The sequence below is a fragment of the Phodopus roborovskii genome, unplaced genomic scaffold (assembly GCF_943737965.1).
Source record: "Phodopus roborovskii unplaced genomic scaffold, PHOROB, whole genome shotgun sequence".
Taxonomy (NCBI): Eukaryota; Metazoa; Chordata; class Mammalia; order Rodentia; family Cricetidae; genus Phodopus; species Phodopus roborovskii.
The window spans coordinates 21426508-21448156 of NW_026126469.1; the positions used below are offsets into that span (position 1 = coordinate 21426508).

At 37.8% G+C, this 21649-nt stretch overlaps 2 protein-coding genes across 2 annotated transcripts in view; one reads left to right on the top strand and one right to left on the bottom strand.

Annotated features, from left to right (window-relative positions):
- Window positions 1–16719, bottom strand: part of Eaf2 (ELL associated factor 2) — a 35230-nt gene extending 18511 nt beyond the window's left edge. Inside the window, exons 1-2 of the mRNA XM_051191424.1 lie at window positions 16554–16719; window positions 13280–13374 (exon numbers count right to left, since the gene is read on the bottom strand). Of these exons, the coding sequence (XP_051047381.1) occupies window positions 13280–13374; window positions 16554–16659 (201 nt within the window). The 5' untranslated portion in view covers window positions 16660–16719. The remainder of the gene's footprint in view (window positions 1–13279; window positions 13375–16553) is intronic.
- Window positions 16720–20349: 3630 nt separating this feature from the next.
- Window positions 20350–21649, top strand: part of Iqcb1 (IQ motif containing B1) — a 56515-nt gene continuing 55215 nt past the window's right edge. Inside the window, exons 1-2 of the mRNA XM_051191426.1 lie at window positions 20350–20464; window positions 20663–20825. Of these exons, the coding sequence (XP_051047383.1) occupies window positions 20365–20464; window positions 20663–20825 (263 nt within the window). The 5' untranslated portion in view covers window positions 20350–20364. The remainder of the gene's footprint in view (window positions 20465–20662; window positions 20826–21649) is intronic.

A 21649-nucleotide genomic window follows, 5' to 3' on the forward strand; every position in this document is an offset into this window, starting at 1 on the left:
CTGAAGCCCTATGAATTAAAGTCTTGTCATCCACCGGAATGGTGCTATCAGGAAATGGTGGAAACTTAAAATGGTGGGGTCTAGTGGTGCGCCTCTGGCTATTAGGGCTTGTGTTGGGACTCCAGTCCCTTCTCTATATTTATTTATTTATTGCACCTGGGACATGAAGTAACTTTTTTTTTCTGCTGTGCACTCCCACTATGATGTGCTATCCTGAGATGGGAGAGATAAAAACAATAGATTAACTTGATTATGAAGTGAAACTTCTCAACCGTGACCCCAAATTAATAGAAATTAATGGAAAGCTGACTAACCTAAGAAACAGACTCTAAGGAGTAAGATCGTTGCTATGAATACAGTTGACAATGTGGTAATAACCAACAGAAGAAATACGGGACAGTAATGATGCTGGGCTACAGTCCATCCTTGTTATAATACATCATGACAAATATATGCCTACATTTTTTTGTTTATTCCCTGAGAATTTTCAGGAGGTTGAACTTAAAGGTGAATTTATTAGTGCAGGAAATTTTAACTAAGGCAGCAAAGTGACCGGATAACAGCTTTTAACCAGATTTATAGTGACATGAGGACAAAAAAGAATGGAATATAAAGATTTGGGAAACTTGCAGTATAGCCACAAAAGGTGCACAGAAAGGGCAGTTGCTAAAGAGTTCAAAATTATTAAGACAAAAGACAAGTGCTCTGCACCTGAACAAAAAAGAAAGACACCTTGAGAGATTTCCTGAAGTCCATGTGATCATAGCCATCAAGGACTCAGATATGTAAAGAATGCAAATTTAGTTTCAAAGACTTTCCAGAGCATACTATTTGACAAGAGATTTCCCAGGGCACACTGCTCACTTAGGTCTGTTGAGATTTCAAAGGAAAATCTGGGGGAACAGGTAGTGTCCTGGCAGGGTCTGAGTCCTTGACAGGATGAAAAAGAGTTGGGAGAGTAAAGCTGAAGCTACAGTAGAGACCCAGGAAAGAAGAATACTTGCAAAGTGAAACTGCAGTCAGTGAGCAGAGCCCAGAGGTGTGGCCACGTGGGCTGCAGCCATCAAGGCTGTAGGGGATGGAGTTGCCCAAGACCTTGGGAGCCAACATCCTACTATGATGTGCCCTGGATGCTAAACATGAAGATTTAGGATTTAATATATAGCTACTGGGTTTTGATCTCATTCCCTCTTGATATTTCTTCCCTTTTGGAAGGGGAATGTTTGTTCACTTTGTCCCAATGGAAACATGTAACTTTTTAGTTTTGTGACTCTCACTGCTGAATTGGCCTTGTGTCTCAAAGGAGACTATGGACTTGGACTTTTGAACATTTAACACTCTGGCAACTCTTTGAAGTATATTAAAGGTATTTAGTATTAAGAGATAGATTTGAGCCTTGGGGAACAGGGTAGAATGCTACAGTTGGATCTTAAATGTTCCTGAAAGACCACGTATCAAAAGTATGGGCTTTAAACCTCAGCATAAGAGAATGAAGCCATAGCAATATTGATCAAAGGAATTTGTTCATTTCTATATAATTAAATAGGAATAGGCTATATAAATGTATAATTTAAAAGCTAAACATTCTTTATCTAAAGCTATTTTGCAGTAAAATGCTACATTGATGATACTTGAGTGTTTGGCCAAGGTGGAAGGGAAGAACAATGGAAGAAAGGGGAGGGGAGGATCTTATTAAGGGCAAAAACATATCCCTAACATCCTCTGTTGTGATTTCCTAAAAGCTGAAGAAGTATAGTTTTCGTAAATAACAGATAATTACAGGTTGGATTATGACTAACAGGAAAGGGAAATGAACTCAAAATAATGATAAAATTTTAAAAGAACAGATGCTTAGCAAAACTAATAAAGAATATAAAAGGATAAATAAGGTGGCTGGGGTTATAGTCCATTGATAGAATACCTGCTCTACCATTTACAGGGCCGTGTTTCAACCCAGGACCAAACAATAAAAATTAAGAAGAAGCAAGATGATGCCTAATAAGATCTTCTAGTGATCTCACTGTGTAGACACACCAAGTTGGATAGCTATTCATATACCAAACTATCTTCCCAAGATCTAAGGTGAAAGACCAATCTACCTATTTTAGTATAACAAAACAAAAGGACATATTGAAGCAAGAAGCAAAGAATTATCAGAATCACTCCAACAGTAAGCAACCCTTCAGGGAAAATCAGACCTTCAGGTTTGGATAAGGACTTAAAAACCAGGCCCATCCTAGTGAGTTACCATGTCGACCTTCCAAGTGGCTAATACCTGGGACTGACCCAGTGGAACTCTTTTAGGTCAGGTAGCTGACTACTTCATCCATGTCTCTTGCATTGTCAGTTAACAGAAAGCAGAACTCTACCCATTGGGGAGCAGAAACAAAAGCAAACAAAGGCTTTTTCTTGAAACCCAGTGTCAGATCCACCACACTGAGACCCAGAAAAGCTCCCTGAAACTCTAGATTGGTCCTAGTACCAGGTACAGAACCATATATTGAAGGGATTGGACAGTTTCAATTTCAAATAGTGTGAACTTGGGGTACAAAAATATCTTAATGTGCAGGATCCTATAGCTGCAACCCAACTGAACAATATTAGAGTACAAAAATATCTTAATGTGCAGGATCCTATAGTTGCAATCCAACTGAACAATAGCCTCCATAGCTAAGAGACTGCTTCTGCCACCTATCTCCATCCTCAGATAGCATAGATATTATTGATGTTACAAGGCTAAAGCTCATAAATAAGCTATAGAATCTCATATGTGATTGAGATGTGTGCTCTAGTGGGACAGACTTGTGTGATCTGCACGATCATCAACTCCACTGTGAACACCAACACACCTTAAGGCCACACAGGTCCTTAGAGCTGTGTGACTCCTGTGATCCAGCTTAATAACATCAACCTGGTGGCCCACAGACTGCCTTCCCCAACACTACCCCAACCTCAAGCTGCAAAGCACATGGCAAGATTTTTCCCAGTGGGAGTAGCATAAGATTTTGCCCAGGAACTCGGTGGTGTCACCTGACACTGGGCAAATACTAATGGTCCTATCCCTGGGCCTGTCTGTGAACAGCTACAGTTCTAAGGGAAAACTGCAGTCATATTCTATTGAACTTAACTTTTCAGCTAACAACAGCTGTGTTTGATTACAGTAGTTCTGGGTCACAAATCCATTTTATAATAAGCAGCCCAGAACAGTTTAGGTCTTGGTCCTAATTATGCTGGTAAAGCATGGGCTCAGAGGTGATTTGGTGGTACTGGTATTCACAGGTATCACATAGAAGCCTAGGTTCAGTCTATCCACAGTGAGTATCTAGAGACAGGCAGAATCCTCCTGTGTCTGATCACTGTATATGAGGCATGAGACCTACCCTGGACAAGAATGTATGTGTAGGAATGGGTAAATCTTTCCTGATATTCTCCTAGTTCTTTCTGAACAGGACACCAACAGTATATTTAATATAAATCTGGGTTTAGTTTGCTCTCTAGTACTGAAATGGGAAAACACATGAACAGCCAGCTTCTGGGAAAACCTGGACTTGGGCACCATCTAGTGTTGACACATCAAGAAAAAAATGGGGAATCTGCTTAGAATTTCTGGAGGTAGATGAGGGGTGTCAAATTAGGAAGTGAAATAACCAATTCTTTAATGCCTAGATGATATCACACACTAACAAGCATTACCAGGTTTCAGGAAACTATGTATACCTACAATTCAAAATAAAGTGCCAGAGACTGACTAGGAAGTGATCGGGATGGGATTCTCAGATGGAGAATATCAAACTATTGTTTTAAAGAAACTAACAACCTCACAACCTCAATGGAAACACAAAGAATAACAGTCTAACAGAAAAATTTAAAAGACACTGTAACTATTTTTGAAAATAGAAATCCTTGAGCTGAAAATGCACTCAGGAAAATTAAAAAAAAAATGCAAAATAGGAGGTATCAATAACAGGATAGATCAAACAGAAGAAAGAGTTAGTATGCTTGAAAACATCTATTTGAAAATATACAGTTGACCCTGGTGCACAAAAGGATTTCCGGAGCACATTCCCCATAGAGGGATACTCCCTTAGCCTAGAGGCAGGAGGGAGGGCATAGTCCCTACTCCAAATGACTTGACAGATTTTGATGATCCCTCCTGGAAGGCAACACCCTCCCTGTGGAGCGTGGGGGGGATAGGATGGGAGGGGAGCCAGGGGGCATGGGAGGGAGGGAGAGGGAACTGAGATCAATATATAAAATAAGAAAAATTATATATATACATATATACATATATATATATATAGTTGATTGGCTGATAATAAAGTATGAAACATTGACAAAAATATTGAAGAGGACACAGAAAGCAAAGATATCCTGTACCCACAGATTTTAAAAAAAATACATTGTTAAAATGCCTATACTACCCAAAGTTTCAGAATAAAAGATAAGCACTATGTTAGGCAGTCATTGAGGCACTGGTTGCTTTTGCAGAAGATCTGTGTTCACTTCCCAGCACTCACATGGTGACTCACAACTATCTGTAACTCCAATTGCAAAAGATCTAAACCTTCTCCTGACCTCCATGGCACCTGTATGTACATACCTACAGGCAAATACATTCATACACATAAAATAAAATGTATAAATGTAAAAGTTAAAGGCAACTAGAAAGCAGCAAACATTTGAGTTATTACAGCTTAAGAAGGAACTGAGAATGCCAAAGTGGTAGAAGGGTTATTCAAATTAATAACAGAACGCATAACAAACCTGGAGAAGGATGCAGAAGTCCAGTCACCAGTCAAATTTAACTCAGTTAAGTCTACCATGAGATATCTTACTGCCAAGTAAAAGGCAGTAAAGCTGTCACAGGAAAAAGAGAGAGTATTCTGCAGGTTGAAAGAGAAAAGAAACCTCTAACACATAAATATGCCCACTTAGTTTGGCAGCTGGTTTCTCAGTAAACTTTTCAGTAGTGCAAGCTGTCAGTCTCTTGACAGTATGTACTGATCAAAGGTATCCTGTAGACATGCAGAAAGGATATATTCCCCAAAGCTGAGAGACAGCAGAAAGGCCTAAAATAAACAATCTACCACTGCATTTTAAGGAACCAAAAAATAACAAAGTCAACCCCAAATTAGTAAAGCAAATAAAATAGTAAACATCAAAAAAGAAGATAATCCCAAAGATCAATGAAGCCATGAGCTGTCTCATTGAAAAGACAGACAAAAGAATCAAACTCTTAGCTAGCCTAAGAGAAGGAGAAAGAAGATTCAAGTAGATTCAGAGGTTTAAAAAACAAAAGAGGTCATTACAAGGGACACAACAGAAATGTAAAAGATAGAGATTATTATAAACTACATGCTAGAACAGAAATACTGAATCAATACAATCCAAGAAATGGAAATGAATTACTAATTTAAAAAAAGCCTAGGACAAGGATTCACTACAGAATTCTACTAGTTGAAGAATTAATAAAACTCTCCAAAAAGTAGATCACAAAGTAGTTCTTATAAATGCATTCCACAAAGCTAGAACTACCTGGATACCCAAAGTGAAAAGAATAAAATAGAAAAAGAAAAGTACAGACTAATATGATTAATAACAGATATAAGGTACCTCAATGAAATACTAACAGATTGAATCCAATAGTATGTTAAAAAAATTATTTACCTTGATCAGTAGAATTCAACCTAGAAGTGTCAAGATGGTTTAGTATATATAAATCAATAAATGTGGCATCAACAGAATAAAGGACAAAATCAGTTGATGCAGAAAAGGCTTTCAATAAAATTCAAAATTGCTTCATTATAGAAATGTTGAACAAATTTAATATATAAGGAACACAGCATTATAAAGGACATTTATAAGTCAATAGCTAACATCACATAGACTAAAGAAGAGCTGGAACTTTCTCTTTGCAAAGAAATCAAGTAATCATTGAAGGTGACATGACCTCCCATACAGAGAGGCCCGAAATGTTACCAAGACTAGTAGAACTAATAAATTAATCTAGTAAAGTTCCAGGATATAAAATCAACATACAAAAGTCATTAATGTTACTATATGCCAACAGTGAACTATTTGGAATAGGAATCAAGAAAGCAATTCTATTTACAAATAAGCTATAAAATATATCTAGTAATTAATTAAATGAAAGATCTCAAAAAATAACAGTGTGAGAACCTGATAAAAGACATTGAAGAGGATACAAAAAAGGAAGAAAGATTTCCTATACCCATAGGTTAGAAAAATTAAAATTATTAAAATGCCTATGCTACCCAAAGTGATTTATAGACTGTGTAACACAATGGTATTCATCAAACAACCAAATTTACACAGAACCCAAAATATCCTTGAATAGCCAGTTATTTTGAGCAAAACACAGGGCATTACATATTTGAGTTAAAAGAAATGCTAAATTCTGAACTAATCAAAGTAGTATAGTGCTGACATAAAAAACAAACACATAAACCAATAGAATAGAACAGACAGCTTAGAAATAAGCTATACATTAGAGCTCATTGCCTTTTTTAACCAAAGTTACTAAAAATATGCATTGCAAAGTAGGTAACTTTAAGGGAATGCTGCTAAAAAAAATTAGATATACACAGGCAGAATAATGAAACTAAAGTCCAGCCTCTTATTAGATCAACTCAAAATGTATTGGAGACTTCAATGTAAAACTTGAAACTATAAACTGACAAGAAAAAACCATAGGGAATATTTGTGGATATTGTAGTCGGTAACAAAGTTTTGAACAAAATGCCCAAAGCACAGAAACAAAAACGAAATAGAGAAGTGAGATTGCTTAAGCTAAAAAAAGTTCTGTATGACAGTTGAAATGATCAATAGAGTGTGGAAATAACCTGTGGAATAGGATAAAATCATTGCAATGTTCACAACTGATAAGAAATTGACATAGGTTACAAAACAAATTCCAAAAATTCAATAGTTTAAAAAAATCCCCAATTAATTTGTGACCAGTTAAAGAACAATAGATTCAAATAAGCATTTATCAAAAGAAGAAATACAAATAGCTAACAGGCACACGGCAACATGTTTAATACCACTAACCCTCTAAAATGTTTGTTGAATGTGATTATTGTAGCTATATGGAAAACAATTTGAGGGTTCCACAAAAATAAATAAATAAATAAATAAATAATATGGTCTAGCAATCCCAGTTCTGATGACAAACCAAAATAAACACGTTCTCTTCATTGATTATCTAGACTATGATATTGCATTATTAACAACAGAAAGTAGATTTAAGACAGGAACTGGCCAAGGCCAGGTGTTACTGTGGAAAGAACACCAATCTCAGACAGTGGTTAATTTGAGGACAAGTGCCAAAGCCTCCAGTTTCTATTACAGCTAAAATATGGGGCCTACCCTGCATGGAACTGACACTGGGAAAAGAAGAGAACAAGAAGGAAGGAGTGAGGAGCATACTGGTACAAGCTTCATTCTCAGCCGTGGTGCCAACATGCTGCCTGGGAAGAATTCATCGTGTGTGTGTGTGTGTGTGTGTGTGTGTGTGTGTGTAAGAGAGAAAGAGAGAGAGAGGGAGACAGAGAGGGAGAGGGGGAGGGAGAGGTGGGAGAGAGAGAGAGGATACATATGCGTGGCACATCTATGGTCAGACGCCACTTTATTGTGTTGGCTTTCTCCTTCCACCTTATGTGGGTTCCAAGAACTGAATCAGTTGCTAGGCTTGCATAGCAAGCACCTTTTACCCTCCAAGCCATATAGCCATCTCTCCCAGCAATGTCTTCTAAGTCACTCTAAGTCAATATAGAAATAACAAAAATAGTTTTAAAAATGACAATAAGCATCACATTCTTAGGTAGCCATGGACCACATTCTATTCTAAGCACTTTCCTCATGTTTATTAATACATTTAATCTTTATATCAACCCTATGAGACAATTGTTACCTTTGTATGAGGAAAATGAGGCACAAAAGCCTTGATAATTTGCCCAAGTTCACACTGTTGGAGAGCAGCAGAGGGATATTTAAACAGAGGCAGCCCAATTCTAGATCTATGACTTTTCTTTGAAATGGGGATATGACTTGTTGTGCAAAAGGATAAAATAGTCAAGTGTTTGGTCACTCCAATCCACTCTAACTGACACCTTAGGTCTACCACCTCTGGGGTAACTGTATCTACTTGTCAACAACTTCTTGTCCTACTTCTAGAAACTAATGGATGCTACTAGAAACAAGGTAGATTCAGATGGGAAAGGAAACCTTGGGAGAAGGCAAGAAAATAGTTTGAATTCCCTTTCTATAGAAAGTGCTGTGGTTCTGTATTATACAGAAGACAAAGTGCCAACTCTATAACATGACCTGAGTCTCCAGCTCCATTATCTGATTCCATCTCTATAAAGGCTTTTTAGTATGTGTTATCTTATACATGCTTTATTGTAGCCCCCTGAGACACTCTTATCCTCAGTTTATTGGGAACACCACCACACTGTGAGGGAAGACATCTCTGCCCAAAGTGGAGCAAGGATTTATCACCAGTGTCCAGATTCTAACTCCCATGTCTCATTCCATTGGCATGTGACACAGCCATGGGTGGCAATTTGGAATGAGGATAACAAGGCCCATTTTGAAAATGCTAAAATGATCTGAGGCAAAACTGGATTTCTTTCAATAGAACATAGGTGGCATGTGTATATGTGAACTTTAAAATATTGTGATATTTGCATAAGAATTACTTATAACTGAACAATCTGTATTTATATAAAGCATAGACCCATGATTACACACAATAAAGCTGGGCTAGGTAAAATTAGCTGCTATAGTGGACCCAGAGTATATATACTCTTCTTTTTTTTATTATTATCAAAATGAAGACTTATTAGCAGATGGTGTTGGCACACACCTTTAATCTCAGCACTCAGGAGGCAGAGGCAGGTGGATCTCTGAGTTCAAGGCCAGCCTGGTCTACAGTCAGCTCCAGAACAGCGAGGGCTACACAGACAAACCTTGTCTCAAAAACACAAAACAGGGGGAAATAACAGGAGACTTAAGAGCAAACTTAACTTGGGTATCTCTCATTTGAGGGGGTATTTCATGGAATAAGAGAAATCCAGACTAGAAGAAATAAACCCTCACTTACACCCTTCTTCTCTCTTTGCTCCTTCACCTACTTAGTTAAGTGAGCAGCTCTGTTTTGGTGGTATCTATGGTCATCATCTTCATTCTGTCTGTTGTCTGGTCCCCCAGCTGCTCTGCCACATCACACACATAGCCACTACCTCTTAAGTCTCACATGTTCAGTTATCTCTGCCCTGCAGTTTCCCAACGGTTGAGTCATGTCCCATGATTAAGTCATTCATTACTGACTGAAAAATGGCTTGCCAATACCTGCTTGCCATAGTACAGAGGGCTGAAGGGCACCTTAAAGAGTTTCTTCTTCTTCCATAAAGAGACAAATTCAGACCTCCCCATTCTTGGCAAAGCTAGAGAGAAGAATTGGCATTCCTGTTTTTGTATGTTCTCCCATATTACAAAACCTTTTGTGATGCCCTCTAAACAGGATCTCAATTCTGCCTTCAAAATTGTCCACTTAATGGGGTAGAGAAGATGGCTCCACAGTTAAGACCACATCCTGCTCTTGCAGAAGACCTGAGTGTAGTTTCTAGCTCCCTTGTTGGGTCACTCATGACTCTCTATAATTCCAGCCCCAGGTGATCCAATGCCCTCATTTGGCCTCCACTAATATCTACATTTAAGTGTACATATACACATCAGTGAGGCACTAATATACATACATACATTAAATTTTGTTAATTAAATCTTTTTAAAAATGTTTATTTATAGTTCAGCTTCATTTCCTACACCATATCAGAAGTCTCAGAAGGAACATTTTGTCTGTTATTCCATGTTTGACATTGCTAGTATCTATATTAGTTTGTTTAAGTATACAGGTACGAGGTGCACTGTCCTTAAACAAAATTGTCTGAAACAAGCTGGACAGGAAAGAGCTCAGTGAACCTCTTAGAACTTGGGACTCCTCCCTTCTACCTGGAAGGAGACTCACTGAGAACAGAGATTGAAGATATTCAGAGAGGAACACATTCCACAGGGGGGAGAATAGGCCCCAGCAGGTCAAAGGCTCCCCACCTGCCTAAGGAAAAAGAAATGAGGAGAGCTACCCAAGCAAGGATAGTTAGAGGAAGTTTCAGGCTGTTCATAGAAAAAGGAAGGCCCATCACAACGGCTAGATAGTTCATATGTGAGTGAAAAGATCTGAACCCTGGGATGGAATAAAGTAACAACAGAGGACTTGTTCTGCCTGTTACTAGTAGCGATGGTGACTCTCTCTGGGCCCCTTCCTCCTAGTTAAGACTGGAATGGTGATCCCTACTATTGCAGACTATGAAAATTAAAGTGAGATAGTGCTTGGTATGGAGTGAGCAACTTGGAAGTGTACATTATTGGAAAATATGGTGAACCACACACTCTCTTGACTGTCACATATTAGCTTTATACTTTTGTGCTAATTATTTATTATCTTTAAACTTTGGTTGCCTTCTCTATAAAATAGGAGTAAACTGCTAGTACTTGTTGTAGAGAGTAAATAAATTTAAATGGTTAATATTTGAAAATCAATAAGCAGTGTATGGGACCATCTACGCCACATCCAACAAATGTTTGTTATCATTATTATGTATTATTTTTAAAATACCTATAAATCTTATAAGCACAGTATTTAACTGGTCTATTGTCTTTGTATTTTTTGTTTATTCTGTTTGGTAATGAAAAAAGAAATAAAGAATGGGATTTAAAAGTCTACCTTACCAAAAGAACCATCAGTACCTGAAATCATTCTTGTTTTTAAAAAATTAATTTTACTTTTAAATTGTGCGTGTGCATGTGCGTGTGTGTATGTGTGTGTGTGTGTGTGTGTGTGTGTGTGTGTGTGTGTGCGTGTGTAGGTATGTGCACATGAGTATAGATATGTGTGGAGACTGGAAGGTGGTAGTTAATTCCTAACATTGTTCTTACATTACAAAAATTTATGAACCATAGTTTCGAAAATATAGACCTAGTCCAACAGTCATTTGTTTAAGAAGACTTATACTGAGACCATTATCAGACATGATAGACCAGAATTCTTCACTAAACAGGGTAAGAATGAACAAAATAATACTTATCAATACATAGAAGAATTGCCATAGAAGAGCAATATAAGGTAAGGGATAAAACAGGAAAGTTGTAATTTGAAAAACAAATATTTTACATGGCAAAGACGAACCCAACTAGAGTTCTAGTACAAACTAGTCGTCACTGATTAATACTACCACAGGCTGAAAGAACAGGACAGTAGCTCCCATTGTGAACTTAAAGCTTTCCAGTCACTTTTAAAATTAAGTGGCTGTTTTTCTTTGAGTGGTTGGAAATAGGAAGGACATGAGAGGAGTCTGAGGGAAGGTAACTGGGAAGGGCTGGAGGGAGGAAAGGATGTTGGAAAGCCTATTTCTATTAAAAATGTATTTCAAAAGGGAATAAAAACTGAAAATAAAATTGAACAACTCATCCAGGTTGTTCCTTATAAACACCAGAAAGCAAACAAAGCTTGATACTGCTGAATAAATTGTCAAATGGTATAGAAATCCCAGAATATGGAAATTTTTATAATAGAGGATTTCAAAAACTGACTTATTCACATTTCACAGTAAATTGATTTTCATTTTCTTCAGCTCCTAAGGAAACAAATGAGAAATATTCAATACACACAAAGCTCTAACTTAAGAAAACCTTCAGAAGCAACAAATGATTCCATCCACATAGTAGTGGGGTCTGAGTAAGTGGTATGGAGTCATAAAAGTAAGAAAAAGACAGCAGACTAGAAAATAAAACTCGCTGTGTCTCTAGCCATGACACACCAACTCCCCGGTTCAATGTGGATTGGCCAACCCCAAACTATTCTCACCATAAAATTAAAGGCAAAATGTCTTAAAAAGTTCAGGGTTTTCTTTATAGGTAACACAAAAGTATGGAATTGTTTTCTCAATAACAGATGAAGTCGCTATTGAAAAGAAAAGAAAAGACCTGGATAATAAGAAATTTCAAACTCAAGGACTGAATTGAGAAAGATTGCATTTTATGTGAGGTTGTGTTACTTCAATACATTTGGAAAATTTTAAAAACAGGGAAAATGTTTGGCTAAGGGATCCAGAACTTACTATCTTTAGGCCAATCCCTAAACTACAGATTTGAATGCCCCTTATTCTAAATTCTAAAATCTGAAATGCTCCAAAATGCTAATCTTTTTAGTTCAAACATGACACCACAAGTGGAAAATTTTATATCACAGACTGATTCATGTACAAAGATATTATAAATATCGCATACAATTATTTTTAGGCTATTTGTATAAGGTCTATATGAAAGTTAAACAAACTTTGTATTTTAGATGTAGATCCTATCCCCAATATATCTCATAATATATTTGCAAATATTCCAAAATTAAACAAACTAGAAAGCAGAAACCCTGATTGCCCCAAGTGCTTTGTATAAAAGATGCTCAATGTGTATATTTCCTAAATATCTTCTCCATGAAACCATAAGTCTCACCATCCTCTTCTTAAAATGTTTCCTAATGCTTCTCTAATGTCAATAGGATGAAGCACCAATTTTAAATTTCAACATAAAATATACTTCACAATTTGATCCCAGTCTACATTTCAGTTTCTACTCCTTATCTATTTTATTAGATTTTAATTTACTACACATAAGCCATTTACTTTATAGACTTGCTCTTTTCAACGTTAGCCTTTTATGTAATGCTGTTTGATTGAGATACTGGCTTCCTGTCTACCTGTCATTTGGTCTATTAAAGGCTCAGCTCAATTACTGCTTGTTTTGTGAAGCCTTCCAAGATTTCACTGGGCAGAGTATTTTGTCCTGTTTAAGTGCATATACAGAATTTTATAAATGTTTGAACTTATAGCACTAGCTGTTCATTTACTTGTCTGTCTGCAATTAGACTAGAAGGCAAGAAACATTAGTTCAAAGTATAAAATCTGGCTTTATTGCAATTATTTTCAAGTCATTCGCTATGATATTCCTTGAAAATATTAAATGAAATAAAGTATTTTAAAATTATTTCAGCCAAAATAGTTTGAAATATGCTGATTTTGCTCTCTATATTTACCCATCACTTTAACTGACCATCATTCTATGAATTGTACAAATATTTCCATTAAAATTTAGTGGAGGGCCCGTTATACAGATCTCTTTCATCTCAATATATAGAAATACTTACTTCTATATTTGGTAGAGTTATTGTCACCTGTTCACCTTTGCCAACCTCAAGATTTCCTTCACAAGAAGTATCAATAGAAGCAGGTTTGAAGTCATCTAAAAATAGATACAAATAACAGTGTTTTATAAGACAGAACAATGTATTACTGTGATAGATACTGGCAGCAGCAACTATTAGAGAATTATTTGGTTCACTGGTGTTTTTGTTTTAATTATTTTTATTTTATATGTCTGAATGTTTTGCTTGCATGTATTTATGTGCATCCCTTTTGTGCAGGAGCCCGAGGTGGCCATTGGGTCCCTTAGAATTGGAGTTAACAGACAGCTGTGGATTACCAGGTGGGTGTTGGGAACCAGACCCAGGTTCTCTGGAAGAGCAGCCAGTGCTCTTAACTGTTGAGCCCACTGAGTCACTGTTTTAGAGTGGCAGGGAAGGAATGTCAGAACCTTAACTAAACATGATCAAATTCTATTTTAAATTAGTGTAATTTCTGATATTTATTTACACTAAAGCTGTACTACTTTTGGTAGGTGGGTCCACTCAAATAGAGGACAACCTTTCTGTAGTCACTACTTATCAGCTTATTTTGTGACAATAATAAATGGTGTCACTGAAAACAGAAAATTTACTGATTATTAGCCCTTACATAGATATAAATTATAAAACTAGTGCTAGCCCAAATCCAAATAATGTGTTACTTAAACTCTTCTAATGTAATGTATCTTTGTTGCTAAATGTTACCTTCAATATACTTAAGTAAATTAGGTGCATTAATCCTCCTTGTGCACCTATGAACATAACTCATAAAAACTAATGGTGACTATTATTTATCTTTACCATGTTCTAGTTTTTTTTTAATGCTACCATAATCCCTCTAGAAAAAAAATCTAATAGGCAGCTATTACCATTTTCACATATGAACATTGAGGCTGAAAGCTTAGAAAATGTTCTTAAAGTCACATTATATATGCATTTAGTGAAGGTCAGAATTCACAGACAAGCTTATCCAAATCCTTAGTATAAAAGACAAGCAAAATTTATGCTGTAGATAAGACAAAATAATATTTTCTTTCAAATGACACTAGCTAGAGTGTTTGGTATAAATTAGGTCCATCTGCCCTGCATAAATGACAAATTCTCTATTGTATCTCACTGAGTTATTAAGACTCAGAGTTACCCTGGAAATGAACCTCTTCTTAAGTATAATGCCAGGTTTTATTTAAATAAACATTAAAATAATCTGTGTGATATTATACTTAATCTAGTAAGGAGAGAGAAATAAAGACTGAAAACCTTTTTAATGCCTTCTGCAAAACTAAGTATGGAATCTAATAAGTTTGTTTACTCTGTGGTTATTATCATTGTCTTTTTGCATATTCTTGTTTGTTGTCATTCTTGAGTCTGGATTACCTGACTCTGGAAAATATGATTTCATCATTTTAAGAACTTTTGTAAAGATGGGGATGTGGCCCAGGTGGAACACTTGCCTAGTATGTGCAAGGCCCTGAGTTTGATTTCTAACATTGCAATCAATTAATCAAAGAAGCTATAAATGAAAGTCTTTGAAACACCTGCAAGGCACTTTTCAGAAGCTGTGTTTCATTCATTTAATTTTGGATTTGTATCTGTAAGAAGAGAACATATACCTAAGTTATAAAAACATATGCATCGAGGGACTGGAGAGATGGCTCAGCAGTTAAAAGCACTTGTTCTTGCAGAAAACTTGGATCATTCTGAGCACTGACATCAGTGGACAACCACTGGTTACTCCAGTTACAGGGGATTTGAGACTCTCTTGTGGCCTCAGAGGGCACATGCATACATATGTTGCCCATATATACACTCAGGCCCACATATATACATGTAAAAACTAATAAACATCTATCTCTATGTAACTTTTTTGTCATCTTAAACCTTGTAGCTTGAAAAATAAAATATTACTGCATACCTGAGAAGGAAGAGGAAAGGACATGCTACTTGGGAAAAGAGCATTGAGAGATCAGATAAGAGGAGTATGTTACTTTTGGAAAATGAAACTGAAGAGGGGAAAATGAGGGAGGAGAGAGAGAGAGAGAGAGAGAGAGAGAGAGAGAGAGAGAGAGAGAGAGAGAGAGACAGAGAGAGAAGCTACAGGGCCTGCCCAGCACTATAGCTCCTGTTTTATTGTGGGGAAGTCCTCTGAATTGTCATCCAGGGCAAAATAAACAAGGGACATCATTGGAGCTCTGCTGGTAAATCTCTCCAGTATGTTCTACCAAAAATGCATAACAAAACCTTTTTTATTAAGTGTAAACATATCTTTTGAAAGTTAAAGCCGTTGTTTCTACAATTCCTCTGAGTTAGTATAGTCAGATTGTTTAAAACCTATAAATTTTGAGGGCTGGTTTTAAATAGGGTTATCTTCAGAATATAAACTTTATAAGAAAAAAGACAGAATGATTGAGGAAGGTAAAACAATGAGACAGTAAAGAACACCTGGGCTGGGGAAAAAAATGTGAAAAAATACCTACTTTACAAATTGTCACTCTCTCTTACACACACACACACACACACACACGCACGCACAAGAGGTCACGACTCAATGATGTTTCCTTTTTGCTCTAGAACTTTGAGGCCTACTATGCAAAAAAGAAGTTTTACATACAAAAGTATGCTATATTTTTCATACTGGTGTCTATACCATTTAAGTACTAAAACAAAAGGCTCATTGTAGCCAATTTCCCAACAATATTAAAGTAACATTAAAACCTCACCTTTCAATTTTTGGGAATCAGTAATTACTGATTATCTGAGATCCAAAAGAGATATTATTATTGAGATACCTGACAGCAGTCTCTCCCCACAAACAAAGAAACAAAAAAACTGTCATCCGCCAGAGGACAGTGAAAATGGGGAAGAAATATCCCTGTGGCCTCTAAACATGCCTTTTGCCCTGAATTCGATCCTTTGTTCCATCTGTCACCTTTCCACTCTGCACCATCCACTTGTCATGCTAATCTCCACAGCCAGCCTTGGGGATCTTCTAAACAAAACGTCCTCTTCTGCCTGTCAGTCCCTAAATCCTCCCAGGGTTCCCCTACACCTGCTGGATACCAGGTGCTTGCACCGAGGCTGGGAAAGGCGGCATAGTGGATCAAGCTGCCATCGGGTCTCCCGGGGAGCAAAGGGCCGCGGGGACAGAATTGCAGAATTCCGAGGCGTCTGTGTCCACATCACCCACCCACACACCATCCCAGGAGGTTCCTCCCGGGTATCCCGGGCAGCCCGCACTCACAGCGCACGGTGTGGAACGCACAGCGCGGCTGCTTCTCGAAACTTTCGCCTAATTTGAGGACCCTCTCGCGACGGTCGAGGTACGCGAGTCCCGCTGGTCCATTCATTCTCGTCTTCTGGCACCCACTGGGCCTTCGCCACCCGCTGCCGCAGCCTTCCGAAGCAGCTGCACCGGCCGCGAGCCTCAGCTCGGGCCCTGCGGGCTCTGTTCTCCCGCGCGTGCGCCCGCCCCCTGGGGCGCCCCGAGTCCCGATTGGCTATGTGGAGACAGATGCTCCGCCTCTCGCCTGCGGTCCCGCCCCGCCCCTAGCCCCCTCTCCCGCCCTTAGCCCCCTTCCCGCGTCGCGACGCACACAGCTCGGCGAACGCGGCCGCGCTGAGGTGCGCGGTGCGGGTCGGGGCCTGAGGTGGGCGAAGGCGAGGCGAAGATGCGGTAACAGACCTGAGATGGCGGCTGGGGTGGCCGAGGGCTCCAGAGGGGGGCGGGGAAGCTAGGACTCCAGGCTCTTGGACCTAGTGAACCGGCTGGCGTGGGCCTCCTCCGCGCCTGGCCCGCAGGTTTGGAAACGGACGCCTGAGGAGGGGGCCGCTGGGCCCGGGCCTGTGGCTTTCCGAGGCCTAGTAGCTCCGGGGCCCGTTCTGGAACCCCAGCCGCGCCCCTTCGGCGCCGGGACCAGACTGGGAGCCAGTTGAAGTGATGCAGGTCCCTTGATGGCCTTTTTTTTTTAACCTTTAAATAGCACAGGCCTTTCCCCGCCAGGGTTGGGGTCTGAGGAGGGGCCGTTTCCCCAGGGGACCCTGAAGCTTAGGGTTGGGGTAACCGGCTGCATCAGGTTTCTGGCATTTGTTTCCATCCTAGTGGCCCCTGGAGGCAGTGAAGGGCATGGCCAGGGAATCTTGATTCCTCAAAGACCGGCCTAGCAGCAGGGTAAGCCTAGGAATTGATCAATAACTGCCTTTTTTTTCTTTCCTCTTACACTTCACAGCATCTTTATAAAGTGGGAGAAAGCGTTCATTATGTATGTTAGAGGAGAATTCAGAAAAAGTATGCAATGACTTGCTCCAGCAGATGACTTTTTTTTTTTTCCAGGCTAATTGTATCATCCTTCCACTTCTACCTTAAGCAGATTTGTCAATGTATTTTTCGAGGTGGACACGTGATTATGTTTGCCTTCTACCCTTTAAAGGTGCATGGAAACGAAGGTTTTGGAGCCAGGGTCTCTGAGCTTGTACTCCAGCTTCATACTAACACTGTGACTTACTTTGTGCAAGCAATTCAAGCAAATGTGTTTATCATTAGAATTGGGGAAGTAATGATAATAGCTATGTAAAAAATAAGGCCCTTCCTTTAGAACTGTTGAGATGGTTAAATGAATTAATATATTCAAGCAAATACAATTTATAGGACACATAGGTCTCTGGATGCTTATTAAGATTCAGCTATACTTTCTTATTTTAAGACTTAACATTGGTGGCTACCTTCTAAATTTTGAATTGTAGGACCGAGGAATGACAGCTTTGCTTATAGATGAAAATATTTGTTTTGAGAAGCTTAGATGGTTGACTTTTGGCCATCTAAAATCAAGAGGAATTTGTTCTGTGGGCCAAATGAATGCATATGTACTTACTTGCAGTATTATATATAATAATTTGCAACCTAAATGACATCCAGTGAAGGGAATGTTTAAATGTATTTCAATGCACTCTCACAAAGAACAGATAGAATAATGCAGACACTGGAAAGAGTAAGGTAATTAACATGCGTTCTGTAGGAAAGTTTTGTGTCTTCTACAATGCTGGGTGTTTTATTGAGCTTTCATTAAAATGGCTTCAGTGAACTTGTCTATCAATGACTTATACGTTTGCCCAAGAAGAAAGATGATTTTTAAATGACTATATTGCAGCCAACTTGTAAATACAAAGATGGGACCAGCCTAGAAATGAGTCAGATTATTTGAAAATATGTTTTATGTTTACAGCTTTACCTGGAAGAAAAATAAAATAATGAACATTGTAATTAAAATCACAGACAGGTTTTGCCAGGTGGTAGTGGCCCATGCTTTTGATCCCAATGCTTGGGAGGCAAAAGCAGTCAGATCTCAGTGAGTTCAAGGCTAGCCTGGTCTCCAAATCAAGATCTAGGACAGCCAGGACTGTTATACAGAGGAATCCTGTCTTGAAAAACCTAAATAAATAAAATCAAATAAGTAAAATCACAGGTTTTAAAGCTTCTCACCTTTTTTTTTTTTTTTTTTTTTTTTTGATAAGAGTAAATGTAAAATCACAAGGTTTGTAGTTAGACTGATATCTAACTAATGCTACCATATATTGGTGGAGCTGTGACAAGTTTCTTCAAGTTTTCTTTTTCTTGTTAATGGTTTTTCTTTCAAGATGGTCTCACCATGTAGCTGTGGTTGCCCTGGAACTCACTACATAGACCAGGCTGGCCTTGAACTTACAGGGATCCATGTGCCTCTGCCTCCCAAGTACTGGGATTAAAGGCATGTGCCACTCTGCCCAGATAAGTTTTATTTATTTTTTAACTGCACATTGAAGATGATTATGGGCAGTGCTTCATAGTCCCATTGTGAGGATAAAAAATGCATTAAAACCCACATAGCGCAGGTCCTAGCCCATATTATATGCTATCCTTTATTAATTAAAATATGTTTTATATTAAATGATAGTATTAAGCTTCAAATTCTTAAGGACATATAAAGAGGTTTTGGTAAGAAAATTCAGATGTGAACATTTTCTGCATTTTAGAGTTGATTCAATATAAATAATTTTTTTATAATTATATAACATTACTGAGGTCTAGTATGTTAGGGCTTTCCAAACCATTTTCAGATTCAGTGATTAGGTAGAAGGGCTTACAGGACTCAATTCATATATTGTCTTACTTGTTAGCTATAATTTGTAATGAAGATATGCAAAGCAAAGTTATCAAAGTCAAAGACCATATAGAGTACATCCAGAGGAAACCAGGCCTGGGCTTCCAAGATCCTCTACCAGTAGAATTACAGAGGGCACACACAGTTTCTCAAGCAAAACTTGTGACAACAGCTGTAAAGTGTTTTCCATTAGGAAGCTTATGAGATATTCAGTGACCAGGATGTTTGCTGATTTGTGTGTTGAAAGATTGGTCCTTGATATCAATGATAAGAGGTGGTAGAATGTTGAAGAGGTAAGGCCTAGTGGGAAATAATTATATTATTGGAATCACCAACCTCTAACTATTTGATACAGTTTTTGTAGGAGTTTTGATCCTTCTCAGTCTCTCTTGGATATCTTCTGCTATATGATGTCTTCCATTCATGCTATCATACCGTCTGTCATATGGCAAAGCCAAGACAGCCCTCACCAGAGCTAAGCCTGGCACAAGGTCCTTGAACTTCTAGAACTGTGAGCTAAATACATTTCTTTGTAAAATACTTCATCTCAGGTATTTCGTTAAGTAAGAATTCTTGGGCTCTAAAAGATTAAACAGATGTTTACCAAGAACCATTATTTTTAGGAACAGTGATCTAGGCTTATAAGAGAACAATAAAAAGTCCTTCTGAAATCTGCATTCTAGATAATAGCCAAGGGCCAGCCCTGTAAACTGACCTTTGTTAACAGTTGGTATGAAGCCTGACATACCAACTCTTTGTACAATCTGTTTCTCCTGTATGAATTCTATCCTAGAATTGTGTAGAGAGTGAATGTAAAGCTAGCACAATTTCTGGTTCTTAGTACATTTGACCTTTGGATTTTTGTTTGTTTGTTTAATTTTTTTCTGTTAAAATACAGGTAGTGAAAAAAAAAAAAAAATGAAGCCAACAGGTACAGACCCAAGGATCTTGTCTTTAGCTGCTGAAGTAGCGAAAAGTCCTGAACAGAATGTCCCTGTTATATTGTTAAAGTTAAAAGGTAAGAAAATACTTAATATATTTAGGAAAAACATTAAGTAAATACTGCTTCTATTATGATGCAGTGTTAGGGTTCTAATTTGTTTAGAGAAATCTTAGCATTTTCCCTTTTGCCATGTTTTCAATGATCACATATAAAAATACAAGTATCTCTTAGATGTGTTGAGAAAAAGTAAGTATATCTTTTCTCTTGCTTTAGAAATAATAAACAACACTCCTTTGGGAAGCTCAGAGTTGAAGAAAGTCAAACAAGATATATATTGTTATGACCTCATTCAGTATTGTCTATTGGTCCTCAGTCAAGATTGTTCTCGAATCCAGGGTGGTTGGACTACAATTTCCCAGCTTACACAGATATTAAGGTAAAATGAAGCAAATATTTTCTTATTTTCAACATTTCTTTATTATTTGTCATTCTAATAAAAGTTAGAAAATCCTGTGGTTTTTTTTTGGTTGTACTTTTCTTTCACACTGTGTGATATTGTTTGTTACTCCAGTTGCAATTGATTGTCTTTAGATTTCTTTCCATATTGATCATCTTTTTTGTTTACCACTTGAGTCCCAACTAGCTAATATTTTCCCGTTGACTCAGAAATACTTGAAGAAATAAAGAAATTAAAGCTCTTTACTTGAAAAACTACAGTAGAGATTGTGAAGCAGTGATACTTGAATTAGGTGTTAAAATGAAAGTGTACAGTAAAGTACTATGGGAGAACAAGTGTATAAACTTCATTTCAACTTTGTAGTGATTTAGTTATCTAAATTGTATATTCGTTAGGTAGCCCAAATTCTGTCCATGAAATTTAGAAGCATCATTTACTTTTCTACTGCCATTTTAGTAATTGAAAGATCATAACTTTTTAAAAGAAGGTGATAAGGGATAAAATGTTCTTGGTGTCTGAGGTAATCTTTCCACTCCCATTTGAAGAAATTTATTATTTTTATAATTATGTATATATGTGGGTGTCTGTGTGTGGGTATATGCACACAAATGAGTACAGGTGCCCACAGAGGTCAGAAGAACACTTTGGATACCCTAGAGTTGAAGTTACAGGTGGTTGTAATCTGTCAGATTGGGTTCTGGAATTTGAACTCTAGTACTTTGTAAGAGCAGCAAGTGCTCTTAACTACTGAGCCATCTTTCCAGTCCCATCCCATTTGACTTTCAATGAACTATCCACAAAGA